The sequence below is a fragment of the Eleutherodactylus coqui genome, chromosome 2, assembly GCF_035609145.1.
Source record: "Eleutherodactylus coqui strain aEleCoq1 chromosome 2, aEleCoq1.hap1, whole genome shotgun sequence".
NCBI lineage: Eukaryota > Metazoa > Chordata > Amphibia > Anura > Eleutherodactylidae > Eleutherodactylus > Eleutherodactylus coqui.
Window position 1 is genome coordinate 176,179,413 of NC_089838.1, and position 22,464 is coordinate 176,201,876.

At 44.8% G+C, this 22,464-nt stretch overlaps 1 protein-coding gene across 2 annotated transcripts in view; it reads left to right on the forward strand.

Annotated features, from left to right (window-relative positions):
- CCDC146 (coiled-coil domain containing 146) overlaps positions 1 to 22,464 on the forward strand; it is a 129,349-nt gene that overhangs the window by 72,176 nt on the left and 34,709 nt on the right. For both annotated transcript variants that reach the window (XM_066591993.1, XM_066591994.1), the window contains exons 10-14: positions 1,127 to 1,222; positions 4,861 to 5,031; positions 13,136 to 13,224; positions 17,754 to 17,918; positions 20,617 to 20,841. In XM_066591993.1, coding sequence (XP_066448090.1) covers positions 1,127 to 1,222; positions 4,861 to 5,031; positions 13,136 to 13,224; positions 17,754 to 17,918; positions 20,617 to 20,841 — 746 coding nt within the window. The remainder of the gene's footprint in view (positions 1 to 1,126; positions 1,223 to 4,860; positions 5,032 to 13,135; positions 13,225 to 17,753; positions 17,919 to 20,616; positions 20,842 to 22,464) is intronic.

Consider the following 22,464-nt stretch of genomic DNA (forward strand, 5'->3'; position numbering starts at 1 on the left):
GTCTGCTAGCTTTACATTACTTTTCCATTCCTTCTTTTCCTCTTTTAATACACAGTACCTGAACCAGTGCTGTTATTTACACACTGAGGTGCATATCCTAAGAGTTTTTAAACCGTACTGTCCAGACACAATCTTCTGCTTCTGTGTCTGGCAAATGTGAGCGCTATCCCATTCTCTGTTCCCTGAGCTTATATTCACTCTCTTCTAGCACTCCTGGGGTTAATAGCTTCTGGTCTCCTGTTCAGCTGATGCTCCTTTTCTAATCACCGTCCCATATAGCTGCCCTGGGCCTTTCAGACCTTGCTGCAGTGTTGTTGAGAGTTTGATCCCTTCATTTCATGTCCACTCGCTGCTTCGGCAGTTACCTTGTGTTCTGTGTTCTTCGTTCTTGTACTCTGTGGTCTGTTATTCCCATTGTCTGCTGCTCTGTGTATCCTTGTCAGCTCATTCCTTCTTTTGCTTCTGTACTCCCCGTTGTTGTTCTATCTTTGTGCTATACCTTTGCCCGCCAGGGTAAGTCAGCGGCTAGAGGAAGAACATCACGGTGACTTTAACGTTCTCCCGCTGCAGGAAAATGCTATGCCCATGGACAGGCAGCCTAAGAAAACATTATCCAGAATTGTTATGTTATCTGCAACACAGATATTTACTAAGACTGGCTGTCCATGGGCGATTTGTCATAATATGATCTGCGGCGATAAATCACACGCAGAGCTCGCGTGACACGCTTTCCATAGGATAACTATGGAAAGCGCATCCCAATGCACCCGAGCGGAAAATTGCTTGCGTCTAAAAATCGCGGCATGCCACGATTCTTCGCAATGAACATATAATTAAGATGGGTTCATCACGGAAAAAACACGCGGAAAATCGTTGTGACATTAGTGCTCCCCAGCGATATTCCGTCCTGCTCGTGGACACTCAGCCTAAAGCAGAAATGTCAGCGGAACTGACAGATACTCTATAAATTGCAACAGTTTATAAACGGAACAGAATATTTACAGCTACATGTATTATAGAATTACTGCTAAGCTTCAAATACAGTCATACATATTTCTAAAGAAACTGGTAGTGCCTACTATAAATAAAGTAATATAGCTCTTCTCTCTACTTTTACTTCTTGTAGATAGAAATATTCCCGAAAGATGATGGCTCACTTATTGAAAAGAGGAAGGAATTACGTAAAGAAGTTGAAACTCTTAAAAGGCAGTTTGCCCAACAGGTTTGCACTTTCAGCACATTGTATACTTTACTCTTGCATGTTATTGGAATGTCATAACTTGCAACATTTAATATCCTTATGATCACACACTCCAGTGGAACAGAACCCATCACTATAGAGTCTTTAAATACAGTAACGGTCTGTTCATCACATTAATTCCCTTAGAACCCGGTGGTGTATTCTATTTTATAGAATCTAATGTGCTGGATAAATGAAATAATATTTCACAAACAAACACACTTAAAGGGGTGGTCTCGCGAAACCAAGTGGGGTTATACACTTCCGTATGGCCATATTAATGCACTTTGTAATATACATCGTGCATTAAATATGAGCCATACAGAAGTTATTCCACTTACCTGCTCCGTTGCTAGCGTCCTCGTCTCCATGGTTCCGTCTAAATTCGCCGGCAGCTTGCTTTTTTAGACGCGCTTGCGCAGTCCGGTCTTCTCCATTCAGCACGAGCCGCTTCAGTGTGCTCCCCGCTACAGCTCTTCTGCGCATGCGCAGACGAGCTGTCACTGCTCGGGAGCGCGCTGGAGCGGCCATTCTGTACCTTCCTCTGTTAGAGGAAGGTGCAGAAACTGGAGCTGCCCAGCGGAGAAGCCCAGCCCAGCCCAGCAGCCCCGAGAAGCGTCCCAGGTAAGTGATGGGTCGGGGGGGGCTGCCGCTGCGCCGGGGGAACTAGCGCTGCGCCGGGGGGGGCTGTCGCTGCGCCGGGGGGGGCTGTCGCTGCGCCGGGGGGGCTGCGATGTGATGGGGGAACTAGCGCTAGGCCGGGGGGGGCTGTCGCTGCGCTGGGGGGGCTGCCGATGTGATGGGGGAACTAGCGCTAGGCCGGGGGGGGGCTGTCGCTGCGCCGGGGGGGCTGCCGATGTGATGGGGGGGGGCTGTCGCTGCGCCGGGGGGGGCTGCCGCTGTGATGGGGGAACTAGCGCTAGGCCGGGGGGGCTGTCGCTGGGGGGGGGGGGGGGCTGCGCCGGTTACCTTCTGCCTGGCGGTGGGTGACTGGTCGGCGGCTGCGGGGCGTCCGGTCGGCGGCTGCTTGGCGTCCGGTTGCCATGGAGACACAGCTGGCAGCGTCTCGGGAGCGCGCACGTCGGGCTGCAGCGAGCGACGGGGAAAGAGCCGGCGGCCATCTTGGGGAAACTTTTATAAGTTGCTGAAACGCTGGAACGGTAAGTAGAAACCAGCTAGGAAAGTAATTTACAGGGGTAATTAGTAATGTATGTTTAATTAGGGGGACTGGGCAAAAAAAAAAAATCACTGCTTCCTCGAGACATCTCCTTTAACAATGTCACCACCACCTTGTGTCCAGTGTTTCTGGCAGTAACTCAAACCTACATTAGCAGGTAAGTATCTGACCATAAATACAGTAGTCCCCTAGTCAGTCCTGCGACCTTTCCTATATGGGTACTGCGATGCCGGTGAATGACTTAACTACATAGCACAATAGGGGCAAATAAGATCTAGCCACCTATTTGTATCTACTTCCTACTTAAAATGAAGCTTAGAGGAGCCTCATTAATCAATTTCCGGTGTGTAGATGGTATAAGCACTGGTATATTGAAACACCACCAGGGGACGAACGCTCTGTCTGGATAATAACTGTCTGTTTGAGCCAGGAAGATAGTGTATATACTGGTGGGTCCCAGCTTATGAGAGCCAGGTCCAATCCAGAGAGGCGTATATCATCCACATCTATATTTCAACCATAATGATGGTTAATCTTGGATCATAGTAGATGATTAATAGTATCTAAGAACTGATGTCGTGGTTGGTTATAGTGTTTTTTACATCTGTTGAATGTCAGAGATAGGGATTGAGATTTCTCTTTATCACGGGTAGTTTTTAGTCTAATAAAGATATGGATAGATTAAACGCGTTTCTGTCAATTTAAGCGACTTCATCAGGAGACAAAATTCCCCTCATCTGGAATACTGTGTCCAGTTCTGGGTACCCCACTTTAAAAAAGACAGACAAACTGAAGCCAGTTCAGAGAAGAGTTACCAAGATGGTGAGCGGTCTGCAAATCATGTCCTATGAGGAATGGTTAAAGGATCTGGGAATGTTTAGCTTGCAAAAAAGAAGGCTGAGAGGAGACTTAATAGCTGTCTACAAATATCTGAAGGGCTGTAACAGTGCAGAGGGATCAGCCCTATTCTCATTTGCACAAGGAAAGACTAGAAGTAATGGGATGAAACTGAAAGGGAGGAGACACAGACACAGATATTAGAAAAAACTTTCTGACAGTGAGGATGATCAATGAGTGGAACAGGTTACCACAGGAGGTGGTGAGTTCTCCTTCAGTGGAAGTGTTCAAACAAGGGCTGGCCAAATATCTGTATGGGATGATTTAGTGAATCCTGCACTGAGCAGGGGTTGGACCAGATGACCCTGGAGGTCCCTTCCAACTCTACCATTCTAGGATTTATATTTCCCATTCATTGTTAAAAGGCTTGTTAAAAGTTCTGACAGACTTGCAGGAATGCTGTCTTCCAGTAGATGACGTTGAATAGGTATCCTGCTGTTCCATCTTCCTGTTTGTATGTAACCCCCGAGAAATAGATTTAGGCCCAATGCCCATGGCCTTATCTGCACTGCGGGATCCAGAGCAACCATTCTCCTCCGGATCCCGCAGCAAATACTCTGCGCATGTGCGGCGGCATGCCAGCCAGAACATCCACAGCTCAGAGAGAAGACAACTGACAGGTATGCGGGGATCACGGCCGGGGCACAGGGTCTGATTTTGTTGCGAGATTTCGCAGTCTGAATGTGATTCGGCCGTGGGCATGAGGCCTTAAGACCATAGATCACCTTCTAATGAGTGTTAGTCATGTATTTAATAATCATAAGAAAGACTGGAGACTACAAACATCAAATATCCTGTTTAATATAGGGTATTTATGGCTGAGAGCCACCTGTCTATAACAGGTATCTGTGTTAAAGTTGTAAATAAGTGTATTAAAGGGGTTGTCTCGCGAAAGCAAGTGGGGTTAAGCACTTCTGTATGGCCATATTAATGCACTTTGTAATATACATCGTGCATTAAATATGAGCCATACAGAAGTTATTCACTTACCTTCCCTGCGCTGGCGTCCCCGTCTCCATGGCTCCGTCTAACTTCAGCGTCTAATCGCCCGATTAGACGCACTTGCGCAGAAGGGTCTTCTGCCTTCGGCTCAGTTCGGCAGCAGCGGCATTCTGGCTCCGCCCCCTTGTACGCGTCATCGCGTAGCTCCGCCCCGTCACATGTGGCGAGTCCAGCCAATCAGGAGGCTGGAATTGGCACACATCATGGGGCGGAGCTACGCGATGACGCGTACAAGGGGCGGAGCCAGAACGCCGCTGCTGCCGAGCCGAAGGGAAAAGACCCATCTGCGCAAGCGCGTCTAATCGGGCGATTAGACGCTGAAATTAGACGGCACCATGGCGACGGGGACGCCAGCGCAGGGAAGGTAAGTGAATAACTTCTGTATGGCTCATATTTAATGCACGATGTATATTACAAAGTGCATTAATATGGCCATACAGAAGTGCTTAACCCCACTTGATTTCGCGAGACAACCCCTTTAAGTAAGTAGATCCTGTTGCGGACACTGTTCACACTAGTCATCTTTCACTTTTCTCTCATTTAGCAAACTCTAACGGAGGTAGAGGCTCACATATTGGCACAGTGTATAGCTGAAGAAGAACAACTTGCAAAGGAGCAGGGAGAATGTCGGGAAGAACTGGTCAACTTAACTCGTCTAGTTCAAATCAAAGCTGATGAGAGAGAGCAAAAGTCAAGAGATTATGTAAAAGCTCAAGTAAGTCATGTTTATACAACTAAAACAATATTATCCTATCAATGATAAATAAGTTTCAGGACTATTAAAAGTTACTATAGTGACTCAATTTTTAGATGTTAAATTAAAGGGGTTATCTGGGGACATTTGTTTTTACAATAATCCGTTTGGGCTGCTGTGCCAAAATAGAAAGAAAGAGATACTGACCTTACCCACTCTTCCACTGGCAGCAAATTCCCCATTGATTTTCACTTATGGGTGCAGGGAGATGGCAATGAGATCACTAACAGGGCCATGTGACTACTGCAGTCAATCACCGGATCAGTCAGTGATTAGCTGTAAAAGTCCTATAACTTGGGGTCATGTTGTCATCATTCTACGCCCAGAAGGAAGAGCAGTGGGTTCTGAGCGGTGGCAGAACAAAAGCTGTGGGGAAGAGGAGTATGTCTTCTTTTAGGTTAGTGGAACAGGCTGAGACAGTTTTGGAAAAAGTGTGTCCCCAGATAGCCTCCTTAACACACTAAAAGGGAGTTTGGGAAATGGTTATACAAACTCGGAAAACCTGCATATTTAGAAGAAGCATTCTTATTTCTAATGGGGAAACCAAATTGTGTTTTAGAAAGAAGTCTGAAAATATTTCACTTTTAATGTTCTGTCATTTGATCTGTGGAGAATATCCGTTCCGCCTTTCACCAGTTGTTCATTGATCTGTAATCCTACCTTTGTTTCACATCTCTACATTGTGTAATAAAAACTTTGCTGATGCTGCAACCTCACATAGGTAGGGGAGTCCTCTATAAAGATTATATAATGCTGTTGCAGCATGCTTTTGTTGCCCAATGCAGACAGTGTAGTGCTGTTGACCCCTTATACCTTTTCTGTGTACTCATACCTGCAATCAGTTTGGATCATTTGCTTATTTTCAAAGGACAATTATGTTTAACCAACTTTATTAGGATTTTTACAACTAAAATCTACAATACCAAGGAGGTCTCGCAAGACCACATAAAGAAAGGAAAATAAAAAACCTGTACAACTTCAAACCACAGCTACAGGTTATTCTTCTCTGTCTTTATGATATAATTAACAGATATACCCAGCTTCGCCCGAGTTAATGTGTGTTTAAAGGTGTTTATGTGTTCGCACGGAAAATTTTATGAAGTCGTGGTTACTTTAGAGGAACCGAGGAATAAAATGTGTATACACACAGAGGAGCGTTAGATTCTCATCTGACTGCATGTACCAATGTCCCTCTGCAGAATGTGCCACCTCTCCCACTCTCTTCACTTTTTACCCTTAAAAGTTAATGCCCCTTTTTATTCAAATTTACCCACAAATTGGAGGTTGCAGCCACTTTTTAACCTTAAAGGCATGCTCCATCCCTGCAGGTCATGGCCGCTTTCTTCTGCTCAGTAAATGTACACAGAGGTGACTTAGATTTTTTTTGAAAAAAAGGTTTGGTATGGTGTTAGCCAGTAGAGTAAATTGTGATTGTTCTCAGCAAGAGAAACCAAGTAATCTTTTTTTTTAATAAATTCTTTATTTTCACTTTTCACTTTTTAATACAGAACATGTGCAATATTATTCTGAGACTTTAAACACATACAATAACTATTCTGCAGGGCCACATGGCTACGAAATATCTCACTACTCCTCCTCCAACGCTGAGACACTGTCTTAAGGACCCTTCCTTAAAGTCATATGACCCTTGTCCTGCTTGGGTAGATTTAGAACTATTTCCAAACTATCATAAAAGAACATCTTAAGAGAAAAATGAAACTACGACGTAAAACAAGCGACAAAACAGACAAACGGGGGGGGGGGGGGGGGTTGCGGGGATTTGTAGGGGGGGGTGGTAGGGACACGTATGGGGGTGGTAGGGAGGGGGCATGCGGGGCGGGGGGGGAGTTGAAGACCTCTAGTGTCCGGGGTCCAAAAGCCTCTGATATTCCGGCGAGTTTTGGTACTCCAGCCAGTGGTACCAGGTCTTTAAGAATTTTCCTTGGGTGCCTTTGAGTGCTGTCGTGAGGTCCTCCATCTCCTTTATCCCCTGAATTAGGTTGAGCCACATCGGGATCGAAGGTGGTGTTGTCTGACGCCAGAGTTTTGGTATACAGGCCCGGGCTGCATTGACTAGGTGACGCACCACTGAGTGTTTGTATACTACGAGTGGAATCTCGTTGTGGTGAAGGAGGAAAAAGGCCGGTGTTTTGGGGACTGGATATTGCGTAAATTTCGATGAGATCTGCTGTACCCTCTCCCAAAAGCCCGCCAGCACTGGACAGTCCCAAAAAATGTGGAGGAGGGTCCCAAGGGCGGCATTGCATCTCCAACACTGGGGGGAGACTGCTGGGAACAGTTTGTTTAGTTGCGCCGGTACCCTGTACCAACGCGAAAGTACTTTGTATCCCGCTTCCTGTGTTTTGCTTGATATGGAGGTTGAATGTGTCAGCGTGTAGATTTTTTCTCTTTCTGTTTGGGAGAGGGTTATTGAAAGGTCCTCTTCCCATTTCTGTACAAACTTGGGTGGTTCAGGTTCAGTCTGTGTGTTAAGCATGTCGTATGTTATAGATAAAGTGTGTCTATGCGGGCCTTCGGTGCTGCACGTTGCCTCGAATAGTGTTTTTGGGCGCGTGAAGAGGCTCGGATGGGGGATTGAACTGAGGAAGTGTCTCAGTTGCACCGTTTGCCAAAACGGAATTGGGGGCAGGTCTGGCATCTCCGCCAGTTGAGCCGCTGTCAGCCAGAGGCCTTCCTGTAGGAAGTGTGTTGCTCTGTATCTACCTTCCCGTGTCCAGCTGCGGAATACTTTATTTTCGCACCCCGAGTCCTACTCCCCCTTCCCTCTTGGGTCTTGTTAAAATTTTACGAGAGATGCGCGTTGGTTTGTCCGCCCAAATAAACTTAGATGTAAGAGCTGCCAGTTGTTGGAGGAATTATCTGGGTATGTGTACGGGGAGTGCCTGGAATAGGTAGAGAATCCTGGGCAAGACGTTCATCTTAAAGATGGCGCATCTCCCAAACCAGGAATGTAACCCCTTTGTCCACGAGTTTAAATCTGTTTTGATTTTGTTTAGTAGGACGGGGAAATTGGCCGAGTACAGCTCCTCCAGGTCCGCGGGGAGGCTTGTGCCTAGGTATTGGATTTGTTTGTTAGCCCAGGTGAACGGGAAGGAAGTTTTTAGATCATTGACTAGCGCTTGTGGGAGGGATATGTTGAGGGCCGCTGACTTATGGTAGTTTATTTTGAAATTTGAAATTTCTGAGTATAGCTTTAATTCGGCTAGGAGATTTGGGAGGGATATTCTCGGGTTGGTAATGAAGAATAGTAGGTCATCCGCGTATGCTACTATTTTATGTTCAGTATCAGGGGTTTTGATCCCTGCTATGTTTGGGTTGGTTCTGATTCTTGCCAAGAATGGTTCTAGACACAAGATGAAAATTAATGGTGAAAGCGGACACCCTTGTCGCGTTCCATTTGTAATCTGGAACGCGTCTGATATCTGTCCGTTTACCCGAACCGCTGCCGAAGGGTGCGAGTATAAGCTCGCGATCCAACTTATCATCTTGGGGCCCAGTCCCAGGTGGGTCAATGTGGCCAGTAGGAAGTCCCAATCCACTCTGTCAAACGCTTTTTCCGCGTCCGTTGACAGGAGAAGAGTGAGAGTTGCATTGTTTTTGACCAAGTGGATTAGGTTTATTGCTTTAGTAGGGTTATCCCTCGCTTCTCTTAATGGGACAAATCCCACTTGGTCCTTATGAATTATTTTTTGGAGAAGCGGGGAGATCCTACCTGCCAGTATTTTAGCGAAGAGCTTCAGATCCACGTTCAGGAGGGATATGGGTCTGTAGCTCTGGCATTGTGCCGGGTCTTTTCCCTCTTTAGGGATTACCGAGATGTGGGCTCTTAAGGTGTCTCTGGGCATTTCTGCCCCTGATGTGATTGAGTTGAATGCTTTTAGGAAATGTGGGTTTAGAAGTTCCTTGTATTTTTTGTAATAGGCGAGGGTAAAACCATCTGGGCCTGGTGCTTTTCCCGTTTGGGACTCTGATAATGCTGTTTCTAATTCTTCCTGCGTGATCGGATCTTCCAGTTTCTCAAGTGTCTCCTGTGCACTTCTGTGTATGTTAGATTGCTGTAAATATTCCTTTATTTTGTTTTTATGTCTTTCTCTGTCTCTTTCAGACCTTAAGGGTGTTATGTTGTATAGGGCCTGATAATAGGTGCGGAATGCTTCCGTTATCTGCTGTGGGAGGTGAACCATCTGCCCTGAGGATGCGGTGATATGTGGGATGTAGGTCCTTGCTCTGGTTGCCCTAAGCGCACGCGCTAGGGTTCGGCTAGGCTTATTCCCAAACTCGTAAAAATGGCGCCTACATTTTACTAGAGATCCCTTCGCGTGTCCCAGGCATATTGTTCGCACTTTTTCTCTAAGTTGGATTAGTTCCGCTCCCGTTGCACTGCTCTGGCTGGCTTTATGTGTGACTTCTAATGCTTGGATCTGGTTTATTAGTCCGCGTAGTTAGGCTCCCTTTTCTTTTTTGATGCGGGACCCCAATCCTATAAGATATCCCCTGATCACACACTTATGGGCCTCCCAGATAGTCAGCGGGCTTGTGTCTAATGTGCAGTTCTTCTCAAAGTATTCTGTTATCGTTTTTTGAATTTCGCCTGTTGTCTCGGGGCTGTTTATAAGTGCTTCATTTAGGCGCCACTGCCAGACTCTTTCATGTTTTGTGGGGAGTGTAATGGAGAGGGATATGGGGGCATGATCGGAGAGCGTAATGCAATCTATCTCCGCCTCCGCCAACAGGTGGAGTGTTGAGTGATGTACAAGGAAGAAGTCAATCCTCGAGTACGAATTGTGTGGCGTGGAAAAGTGCGTGTAGTCTCTCGTGTTTGGGTGGAGGATTCTCCACGCGTCTGACAGTTGGTGTTTGTGGAGTGTTTTCCTAATCCTTCGGTGCATTGCGTGTGTGAGGTAGCTCGCTCCTTTGGATGTATCTATGTGTGGCTCTAGCGGGAAATTGAAGTCTCCCCCCAGTATCAGGATGCCCTCTTTAAACTCCTCCAGATCCTCCAGGGCCCTTTCTAGGAAGGTCACCTGGTTGGAGTTGGGGAGGTATACGTTTGCTAGTGTGACTGTGGTGCTGGCGAGCTTACCTTTGATGAAGATGACTCTCCCTTCTGTGTCGCAATGGGTCGCTGCATGTTCCCACGGGATGTTGCCTGCGATTAGGATCGATACTCCCTTGGATTTGGAGGTAGGGTTCAGGCAGTGGTATGCGTTTGGGTATCTGGCGTCAGAGAACCGCGGCGCTCCCTCTGTTCGGAAGTGAGTCTCCTGTATGAAGACCACCTGCGCTCTTTTCTTCCAAAGGAGGCGGAGGATGGAGGACCTCTTTTCGGGAGTGTTCAGGCCCTGTGCATTGAGAGAAACAATCTTAAGGTTAGAGGAAGTCATCGGCATATTTAGGGCGCCCCCTATAGGGCGGGGTCGGTTGGCTGGAGTGTCGCTGCTTAGGTGGGGGGGGAGGCGGGACAGCCCGGGAACGTTGAGCCTGGGGGGGGTGGGAGAACACACTAGGGAAGTGGGGAAAGGGGTAGGTTAGGAGGGGACAAAACACTTTCTATTGTCGAATCGACTTCCAACAGAGGACCTGTGTCCCTTCAAATGGGGGGAGGACACAGGTAACCCTGTAACCCTATTGGAGGAAACGTGAGAGAACGCAGAGTTGAGGACGGGACTCCGCGAGATCTAGGATCTGGATCGCCGGAGGGGATCCCAATGGATCGTTCGTTCGAAGCTCCTTCTACGCCAGTCGCGGCGAGTCGTTGCAAACAAGAAAGTTCTCTAAGGGTCCGTTGATCCGAGTCTCCACCGCATATGCTGTTGTCGGTTCTATCTTGCAGTGGTCGTTGCCTTTAGAGGGTGGGAAGTTGGCAGGTGGCCACGGTTGCGTTCTTTTCTTTTCGTGGCTTGGGAACGGGTGAGATATTTTCACCCCTCCAAGATGAAGAAATGTCCCGTACTGGTGGGGGAGTCTCCTGACTCCGGTCAACGTAGGGGGGGTGTTCCGCCGTGTTGGACCGCGGTTTTGGGCTCTGGGAGTCTTAGTTGTGTCTTGAGGTTGAGAGGTCTATCCTTTCGATGCAGTTGCCGTAGCGTTTTCCTCGGTCCATGGACTCTTGTGCACTCCATGCTTCAGTTGTCGGGGGGGATCGCATCTTGAGGTGCGGTCCAGTCTAGGATCGGTGTCGGGGTGGCCCCCAGGAATTCGAATGCTCCTTCTAGATCTGTGGGTGATCTGACTGTGAAAAGCCTGCCTCGCTTTCTGAGGATTAGATGGAATGGATACCCCCATCTATATGTCGCTTCGGCCTTGCGTGCTGCATCTAGGAGCGGACGCATCATCCTTCTGCTGTTTAACGTCAGTCTGGATACGTCCGGAAGAATGGTTACGTCCACCCCGCTGTGTTTGATGGGGCCCTGTTCCCACGCCAGTCGTTGTAGCTCCTCTTTTTGCCTGTAAAAATGCACCCGGCAAATTACGTCTCTTGGGAAGTTCTGGTTTCGGGCTCTGCCCCCTTGTAGCCGATGTACTCTGTCTAGTTCGATCAATCTATTTTCGGGGCGTTGCAGTAGCTTGTTGAAGATCGATGTTACATGCTCGTACAGGTCTTCTGGGGGGATCTCTTCCGGGAGGCCTCTGATTTTTAGGTTATTTCGACGACCTCGATTTTCGATATCATCCAAATGAAACGTCAGGTCTCTTATTTGGTTTTGCTGTTTCTCGATCATGAGTTTCATTTGTTGGACTTCTGTCGGCGGGGTCGTTACTTTTTGTTCCAGCTCGTCTACCCTTTCGGCCAGTTCTTGCACTGCATGGTTGACCGCGCTGATTTCTGTGGAGTGTTTTTCTTCAATTCGTCTGATGTGCGTGTCCAAGTCGGATTTGGTGGGTAGGGCTTGGATCATAATCCAGAGGGCCTGTAAGGTCTGCGAATCGTCTTGTGGTGGGCTCTGCATGATTTGGGGGCCGCTGGCGCTTGGCTTCGTTAGGGTGTTTGGATCCGAGTAAAGCGAGTCCTGGTTAGTGGTGCCCTTCACTGCGGCGATGCTGCGGACGGGTGAAGTGACCGCTGCCTGTGAGCTGGCGGCTTGAGACACAGTACCCTGCGTCTTGCTCTTGTTCTTCTTATGGCCCTGGCTACTGCAGTCTAAGAGTGCTTCAGGCTCCTGCCCTGCTGATGCTGCTGGGGGAGGCACGTTTTTCTGCCTGTGTGTTTGTGGGGTCAGTGTATTCTGTGGGGTCCCCTGCTTTGGGTCACTTTTCCCCCCACTGACCTTGTTTTGCTGCTGCTGGCTCTGAGTGGGGGCTGCCAGATCTTCCAGCCCGGCAAGCGGTCGCTCCACGTGGCCGGCTGGCGCCATTTTGGGGGTGCCGTGCGGGCTGTATAAGTTGCCGGCTCGGCACTGCAGCGGAGTGTCTGCGGGATCCCTCTGCCTGCCGCCGGCATGTACCTCCTCTCCCTCGCTGTCAGTGCCTCTTTCCTGTCCTCCGGCATCGGGGATCTCCTTCCCCTCCGAGTATGCAGGGCTGCCGCTCGTCTGCTCTTCACTGCTGCCCGGCGCCCTGTTGGAGCGGCCGCATGTCGGGGTTCCCGGTCCGGAGCCGCTTAGGAAGCGGCTGATCGGCGTGCTGCCGGTGGATGCCGGTTCTCCTCTCCTCTTTCCTCCCCTCTTCAGGGCTGGTAAGTGCTGCATTTTAGTGTGTTTTTTTGATTGTCTGTGTGGTAGCGGCGGGAGACTCTGGAGACCACGTCCTCACTCCTCCATGCTCAAGTCACGCGCCCGAAACCAAGTAATCTTATAGATTTGATATCTTTCAATGGCTAACAAAAATACCTGATGTTACAGCAAGCTTTTGGGTTCTTCTTATTGACCCTTCATCAGCCTAAAATGAAACTTCATGTATAACCCTGACTTAGAATGAAAAATTCATAATATGGTTTATTTGAAGGAATGCTTTTCTAGTTTTGTGACTAATACAGTAAACAATGATTATGTATAATAAGGAAATCAAAATACCAATGCTTATTAATGTACATCATTACAAACAGCAACGATACCAACAAGTTCTGCAGGAAATTAAGGGACGGGATCTTATTATTGGAGAGCATAAGAAGAAAAACCAAGAAGTTCAAAAAAGGTAAAATATAAGAACAGATCTTAATAATGCAGTATATACATTTTAATTTTTCTATCATTTCATTGCTTTATAAAAAGGGGCATGAACATGTATCTATGTGGACAAAACATCTGATGCCATTCAAAACATATTAAAACCATGTGTTGCACTACTTGTGGTTTAATTATGATAACAAGGAAATATTGGAATCATCGCTGTTAAAGTGAACATGTCACAAAGTTCATGCTACCCGAACCACAGGCAGCATGAACCTGGAAGAGATATACCAATTCGGCCCATGTAAGTTTCTGTGTTTCAGAATAAACTTACATAGAGGCTTGACTCAGGGCTCAGCTGGAATGGAGTTCCAAGTCAAGGTGACCACATATGCCATCAAGACTGGCAGCGCTCTTCATATATACACAAGCATGGACACGAGCCATCAGTTTTGATGCTTTGAGTGAGGAGGCAGTTCTGATACCTGCATTTAAGTCCCCGATCGGTTTTGCAGTGTCCCAAATTGCCCCCCGCGATGAGATCGCTCAAGGGAGATAGAGATGGCATTCACTAGTAAAGGGGCAAGGTTTTGCTGAAATACAGGAAAGTGAACTGAAGTAGTCCCAGCATATGAATAGCCCATTGGACAGTTCACACTAATTAGCAAACTGTGTGATGCACACAAAAACTGAGATTTTGGCCCCAGGAAGCACTATCTAGAGAACTACAGGTATGAAAAGCGTTCTCTGCGCATATCCCACCTAAGGATTTGATAATGGGGAAAGTTAGTGACAAGTTTCTGTTTATATTTATGACAATACCATGTAAAGGAAGAGTATATATTGTATTTAGCAGTGTGTAGGGTTCTAAGTTTTACTAGGATAATATTAAGGCTTTGTTTAAAAACAATTTAGGATATCATGTAAGTAGGGATATTTGGTTGTTAATGTTCTATTTACATTCAAGTAATGGTCAGGAAAAAAGTAAGAAAATGAGTGATATATTTGTTCTTGTTGACAACCAAACACATTTTTAACTATTGGATTTATGAAAATGATCCCTCCTATTAATAGTATATTGATTGATATTACAGAGGTGAGGGGGAACACAAAAACATATTTCACTGGAAAAGAGCCAAAAATGCAATACCTGATAAGGTGCAGAGCAGGCACAATGGCCGTAGAACCTAACAATATGCAGCAAGCCAGACTATAAACCATAGGAGCTAAACTGTTCACTGCAGACTTATATGCAGCCACCCACTCAACCCAGCCCAGATTGGGGAAGAGCGACTGCATGCAACTAAATCTACATTGTGAACGATACCACAGAGGCCAGCCAATAGATGAGTGTGTCCCACAATACAGGATTACAACTCACACTGACATGACAGTGGGTTGTCCCGTATCTTAACAGTGCGCCACACTGGCTGACACCTTGGGCTCCCCCAGAAGTCTATAGCAAACTGCATAAAGGAAATATTGATACACACTAATAAAATGCGGGTGTTAGTTAGCATTTTGGCCAAGAGGCATAAGCTGACGCGCCGAACGGCAAGGCCACACCGCGTCCATCAGAACCTACACTATCTCACTGTAAGGTAAATTAAAATCACAGAGGTGAGGGGGGACACAAAAACAAATTTCACTGGAAAATAGCCAAAAATGCAATACCTGATGAGGTGCAGAGCAGGCACAATCGCCATAAGACCGGCACAATGGCCGTAGGGTCGGCACAATGGCTGTAGAACCTAACAATATGCAGCAAGCCAGACTATAAACCAGAGGAGCTAAACTGTTCACTGCAGACTTATACTCAGCCACCCACTCAACCCAGCCCAGATTGGGGAGCAGCAACTACAGACAACTAAATCTGCCATGTGAACGATACCAGAGTTTAGCTCCTCTGGTTTATAGTCTGGCTTGCTGCATATTGTTTGGTCTTTTGCACAGCCTCTTTGGTTTTATAACACATAAAGATACAAACGTGGCACTACTACACTTTAAGTCCGCCTTCCTTACATTTAAACTACTCACCATTGAATTACAAGTGTATACTCCCGGAATAAAATCTCAGTCCTCTTCCACAAAGTTAAATCTCTGCCTGATAATATCAGTGTTAAAGGGGTAGGACCTGCACTATCAGACTGTTATGGGACATTTTATGGATATGCTATAAAAGTCTGCGATGAGAATACCCCTTTAAAGAAAAACTTGAATTCTTCTTGGTTCTAACATAGAATTTGAAAGGATATGGCTTCCCTGAAAGCAAAATGCCCATCCTCATATACCCTCCTAATCTTTCACTGATCTATAACTTCCATAAACAAACCACCTATGCCTATCCCAAGTCCAATTTCAATTATTTATTTAATTTTATTTATATTTTTCCTCATTTTCCCTCTCCTTTCCTTCCCCCAATCCTCCATCTTTGCTGGTTTTACCATGTTCATGTTTTACTGGCCATATTCCGCCTAATTATCCTTTTTTTCTTTAGCTAATACTCTAAGGTTTTTAGAAACAAGATCTGAAATTTATTTTGTTTTTTATTTTAACTTTATTTGGTTATCACCAGACTTTTTTTTTTGCTTTCTTTTTGTATTGCAAACTTTATTGTTAATGAGACTGAATTGCAAATATTCTGGTACTTGGAACTCTTTGAGCTGGATAGATGAGACACTAGAAATTTGGTTACTTTTTGCATGGAAACTTTTTACACAATTTTATTCACTGACTGGACTACCAAAAATATTTATGTTTTAATGATTTCCATTAAAAACCATATACTGAACAAACCAACATTTAATAGGGGAGTATTCCATGAAATGGATAAAATATGGAAAGGAATATGTGATGAGCACAGGAGGTTAGATGTTCTCTACTACCTCACTCACTCATTTAGTGAAGTGAAAGGTTGTTACAATATGTGTCATACCAACTGTTCATAAGCAATGGTCAATAGAAACAGACGCTTATCCCAGATGGAATTGGGAAACGTCGGTTTGATTACATTACTGCTTGCTGCTACTCAAAAAGATCAGCGAGGTGAACAGTAGATTCTATTGTTAGCCCAGATTATAATTTTAGCCCAATGCGTTTTGCTTGAGGTGAGCTCTCAGGGACCAAAATGACCTCTAATAACTTTGTGCACAAAAGTGCAAGGGAAACTGCACTGCACTGACAGCCTACCATCTGGGCTGTTGGTTTATCCATTTGTTATTTTATTTCGTTTCTTTATCTTGCTGGGCTATTATGCTAGTCTTATCTTCTGCTAGCATTAGAAAATCACTATAGCTAGCTTTTTTCATCTGAACAGAATTAGGAAAAGTCTCAGATAAAAAGAAAAGATATGAAAAAAGACAGTTGTATCTTTAATATAAGGTCCAATTTGAATATAGCAAGACCATAGAAATAGTGCAGTATTGGCACATTCGATCGTGGAAAGGATCTCTTGTGAGATCAATTAGATTGCGTCCTCCATATGCTCACAGAGGATTGCAATTGTGAAGAAAAACTGCGTATGTGTTGAGATACCGCACCTGACTAGTCTATTCCTTCGCTGCTCCTATTTCCCTCTATAACCTCAATTAAGGGACTAGGAATAAATTTGTCTTCAACATGTGTCAGGAAACAGTTTCCATTGCACTTTTGTGCATTAAATTATTAGAGGTGATTTTGGTCTCTGAGGAGCTCACCTTGAGCGAAACGCGTTGGTTTAAAATTATAATCTGGACTAACAATAGAATCAACTGTTCACCCCGCTGATCTTTTTGAGCAGTAATGTAATCAAACCGACGTTTTCCAATTCAATCTGGGATAAGCGTCTGTTTCTATTGACCATTGCTTATGAACAGTTGGTATGACACATATTGTAACAACCTTTCACTTCACTAAATGAGTGAGTGAGGTAGTAGAGAACATCTAACCTCCTGTGCTCATCACATATTCCTTTCCGTATTTTATCCATTTCATGGAATACTCCCCTATTAAATGTTGGTTTGTTCAGTAGATTACATTTTCTTTGGACTACTCTTGCCCCAGAGAACTACTCTTTTTACACAAGATTTATGTTAATTTTCTGTAATAATTTCTGATTTTAAATTTAGGACCTCTTAGTTTTAACAATGTGTGATATTTGGTGTATTTAACAGGACAGAAAACTTGGGTCTTGTTGAACAGGAAAGAAACAATATAGCTCAGTATATCTTTATATATGAAATAATGTTCTTACTGTATGACAATGGAAACTAAATATTTATTTAAAAGGGTAGGCAATTTAGTCTGTGTAAGGCCAGCTTCATGTGAGACGCACAAATCTCACTAATATGAACCCCATTCTTTTGAATGGGGTGATGCAAGGCTGTTTTGACATGAAAACACCTCTCATTCACATGGTGAGGGCGCGATATGGGGTGGGATTCACAGACCGATATCGTGCTCGCCTAACCGTTTGGTGTGCAGAGGTTACAATGACTTCGGTAAGGTGGGGATGTCTACAGTTAAGGTTGGCATTTTTCTAATGTTTTAGACTGAATCAAGTTTTTAATGTTATAGACTAAAAGAATTTGCCAAGATTTATGACATAATTCGCAATGAAAGAAACAAGTGTGTCAGCCTAATTCAGATGGCTACCCAACGTGCAGCAGAACTTCGGGAAAAACTCAAAATCTATGGAAATGAGATGGAAATTCTGAGAACCAATGTTACAAGCAAAGAAAGGTCTGTATAGCATAATGCGATGTAGAAAAATTATGAACTGGCTGGATAAAAGCATATCTCAGCCCCCTAATGTGTCTGAGTATTCGGAAAGAGAATTTTAAATAGATACATACTACAATCTTCACTAAAAGCACAGTATCTAAGAATTTGTATAATTTTCTTATATTAGGATGCATAAAACTTTACAGTAACGGATATAAAACTTTAATAGAGAACTTCCTCTTTCATAAGCTTTTTTTAAAATGTGATTATATTGGGGTACAGAATTGCTTTCCCTTTTTGTAATAAGCAGTATGAAGAGAAGGCTACAGTACCCGATTGTGTGATACCGTTCCTGGTAATCTTTCATGGTGCTTTAGTAATGCAATTGTGTAATTATGCAGACATAATACTATTTAGCCACATTGGCCTTAATGTGATAATGACTTTGCATGGTGTTCAACTCTATGTGATTTTGAGAACATATTTACAAAATTGCCAGGAAATTTAGTCATTCAAAACTCAGAATTGCCCACTCCCACCCATTTCACCACTCCCTCTCCCCCCCCCCCCCAAAAAAGATAGGAGACACCATACCTATAAGGCCTCATGTCCACTGCAAAATTGTAATTTAAAATCTGCAGCGTGATGCGCGCCCCATAGAGATGCATTGGACACCCGCAGGTAGTTAAATACCTGCGGATGTCATTTTCCCCTGATGCGTGTATTGCGTCTGCATGAAAACACCCGCGGCATGCTCCATTTTTAGTGCGGGTCTCCCGCAGGCTTCTATTGAAGCCCATGGAAACCGTCCGGATCCGAATTTCTGCTCTCTGGCGCAGTAGCACGGGAGAGCAGAAGTTTAAAAAATGGAGTGCCCGGCGCATGCGCGCGGCACGCTGCGAGCGTGCCGAGCACATCCGCCGGGCCGAAGAAAGAAGATCCGGCCGCGACGGAGGGAAGATCCGCAGCGTCTGGACAGGTAAGTTTAATCTTTTTAGCCTCATGTTCGCGGGAAAGGAGGGACCCGCTGCGGGATTCTGCATGAAGAATCCGCGGCGGGCCTGATTTTCCCGCGAACATGAGGCCTAAGCCTGTATGCACATGAGAAACTTGGGCACAACTTGCTTTGAACACCACATGTGCTATATAATATTCACAGACACCACACATTGCATGTGGTATACTCATGTGTGAAAAACATTTACCTCTTAGTAAATACATATCAACTCGCAATGTTATATTGTCATTGCCTCATGTAATGTGAACATTGTTTGAAGTTTATTGTTCATTTACATCATGCAATAAAATGAGTTAAAGAAACATACTTCACCTCTTAAGGTCTTGGTGCTGATAAGAGTCATCGTTGATTTCTAGCTTGCTAGAAATGAGCGATGAACAAATAGTACACGAACAGTGCATGATGGCAGCGCGTTTAGACACAACAATTAGTGCTGAAAAGTTGGCTTTTGAGCGAATTGTAAGCAATAATCATTGTGTCTAAATAGGCCTTTAGGTACCGCCAGTATGACTTTTTACATCGGTTACTAAAGGGCTTTAAAAATGCGTATACATTTTTAAGGCGATAGTTTGGCTGACTACTCACAGCCAGGCTCCTGTTGTAACTGCCAGAAACCGGGAAACCTCAGATCCTGGCAGTCTAACCCCTTACATGCCAGAATCAATAGCAACTGCAGCATGGAAACAACAAAGTAGTAAAAAAAAAAAACTATATAAACTTGGTATAGTAAGCATGCTGAAGCAGATCAGGTTATTTTTACCCAATGGCGAATGCTGTTAAAGCAAAACCCCAAAACAATGGTGGGATTTCTGTTTGTTTTTTTCATCTCCCCCCACAAAACATTTAATTAAGGTTATGCAATATATTATGTGTACCCCATGTGATGCCATTAAAAAATACATCTCGTTCAACATAAAATGAATAAATCTCTTGATTTGGGGACAGCTACATCTCCTCCCGAGAAGATACATACCTTTTTTTTAAAAAAAACCAAAAACTAAAAAAATGGTGCATGCTGCTGTGAATTCAAGAAAAGTCACCTTTTTTTGTACAAGGGGAGATTGGGCCAAAACTTACAACTTTAATATGCCAGTTTTTCCATTCAGAAATTTGCCCCATTATGTACTTACAAATACTTAATTAGTTGAAAAGAAAAATAATGTGCTTACTGGTACGTTCAAATATTCGTAGCTCCTTAATAGTCTACGAGTTGTTAAAAAAAAAACTAGGACTTTTATGCATTTTGACTATGTATATACATACAGGGGAAAATTTAGTTTAAATGCCAGTCTTTATAGGATTTACCCCAGTGCAGGATTTGCATTATAATTTAAGAGGCGCATGCCTCCTTGTATATTAGGTGCATCCTGACACCTCCATTCACTTGCAGCGTGTATAATTTACACTAGTTTCTGGCATAAATTATACATAAATGTGTCGGTCCGGGATGGCTATGCCCTCTCCTGAAAGCCCCACCCAATTAAAGTGGCAAGGGTGGCACAAATAGCCAAAAAGTCGCATATTCATGCACAAGTCCTCACTTGTGCAAAAATATTTAACTTTTTTAAATTCCAGAAACTGTTGCTTTTTTGACTGTCCCCCATACTCTAGTCATATACCCTGTAGTTGGAGAAAAAAATAACAAAATTATTCCTGAAATAAAATTAATACAATATAATTACATTTTTTTTATAACAGGCAGTTTCAAAAGGCCATCTTAAAGCAGACCAACAACCATATGATACGGGATAGCTTGCAGAAGGATGTCAGTAGGCTTAGCCTTCATCTTCAAGAGGTGAAAGAAAAGAGGGAACAGCAGAAAATGGAGATTGGGAGACTTACCAATATGATTAACCAGGCAGAGCAAGAAATGATGGGGCTTCGCAAGAAGTATGAATCTGCTGTCCAGAACCGGAACGAGAGGTGAGAATGGAGAAGTCCCTTTTGTGCAGTTTATTTGTATGCTAGTCATTTTACATGGAGATCTAAAATTGTACAGTCTATTATGCTTTGGAAAACTGCTTAAAGGGGTTGTCTCACGCCGAAACCGTTTTTTTTTTCTTTTCAATAGGCCCCCCCGTTCGGCGCGAGACAAACACAAGGGATGGGTTAAAAAAACAAACCGTTTAGTACTTACCCGAATCCCCGCTCTGCGGCGACTTCTTACTTACCTTACCAAGATGGCCGCCGGGATCTTCACCCACGATGCACCGCAGGTCTTCTCCCATGGTGCACCGTGGGCTCTGTGCGGTCCATTGCCGATTCCAGCCTCCTGATTGGCTGGAATCGGCACACGTGACGGGGCGGAGCTACGAGGACCAGCTTTCCGGCACGAGCGGCCCCATTCACCACGGAGAAGACCGCACAGCGCAAGCGCGTCTAAAATCGCCAGAAGACGGCGAATTTAGACGGATCCATGGCGACGGGGACGCTAGCAACGGAGCAGGTAAGTGAATAACTTCTGTATGGCTCATAATTAATGCACGATGTACATTACAAAGTGCATTAATATAGCCATACAGAAGTGTATAACCCCACTTGATTTCATGAGACAACCCCTTTAAGCACATATCCAGTATTTCCAGATCATCTGTTAATGATTTGCTAGTGTTTCCATGTACTAAAAGTACCATATACTTCATGCATTACATAGAATTGACCATAATTCCCAACAGACTAAATATATGTGATTCTAAACTATTACCTGTATCTTTGAATCCAGTCTGTTGTTGTGTAGGATCAGCCATTTTGGGCTGATTGTTGCTTTCTTCAATCAATTTACTGACATGAGGTCCACCTTAAAGAACATAGCTGCCTGATTTATAAATATAATCCTAATGGTAATTGTAGATTTGGTACTCCATTAGTTGATATTTTGCACATTTTCAATTATTTTTCCTATAATGAATCCAAAATTTAAAAAAATGAAGTAACAGTTGAGAGGAGTGTTAAACTCTTTTTCACTAAAGGCCACATTAACCTTATGGTTGCCTTCAAAGGGCCGATTTTAATTGTAAGACTGTATAGTAATACTATCCCCAGGGGCGTAGCTAAAAGCTCATAGGCCTGGGTGCAAAAGTTTATCTTGGGGGCCCCCCCAATTTCTCTTAACCCCTTAACACAGAGGCATAACTTGAAGCTCCTGGGCCCTAATGCAAAACCTGTAACAGGGCCCCCAACTATAATGCTTTATTCATAGTACTGGGCTCCCTATTTGGAGAAGAGAGGCCTTATGGGCCCTCTAAGGCTCCTGGGCCTGGGTGCAACCGCATCCCCTATAGTTACGCCAGTGACTAACCCCCATAGTAGTCCCAGTAGTAATAGCAATCCCCCCTTTCCCCTATTGGCCTCTGGCATCACTACAGGCATTTCACTCACCCCACCTGCAGCAGAAGTCCAGCAGTGGCAGTGCAGAGTCTGTGACCGCTGACCTCTCCCCTCGGCATGCCTGTTGAATACAGGATGGTGCACGCAGACACCAGGGGAAAGAAGTCAGCGGTCACAGACTGCACTGCCTCCGCTGGACTGCTGCTGCAGGCGAGGTAA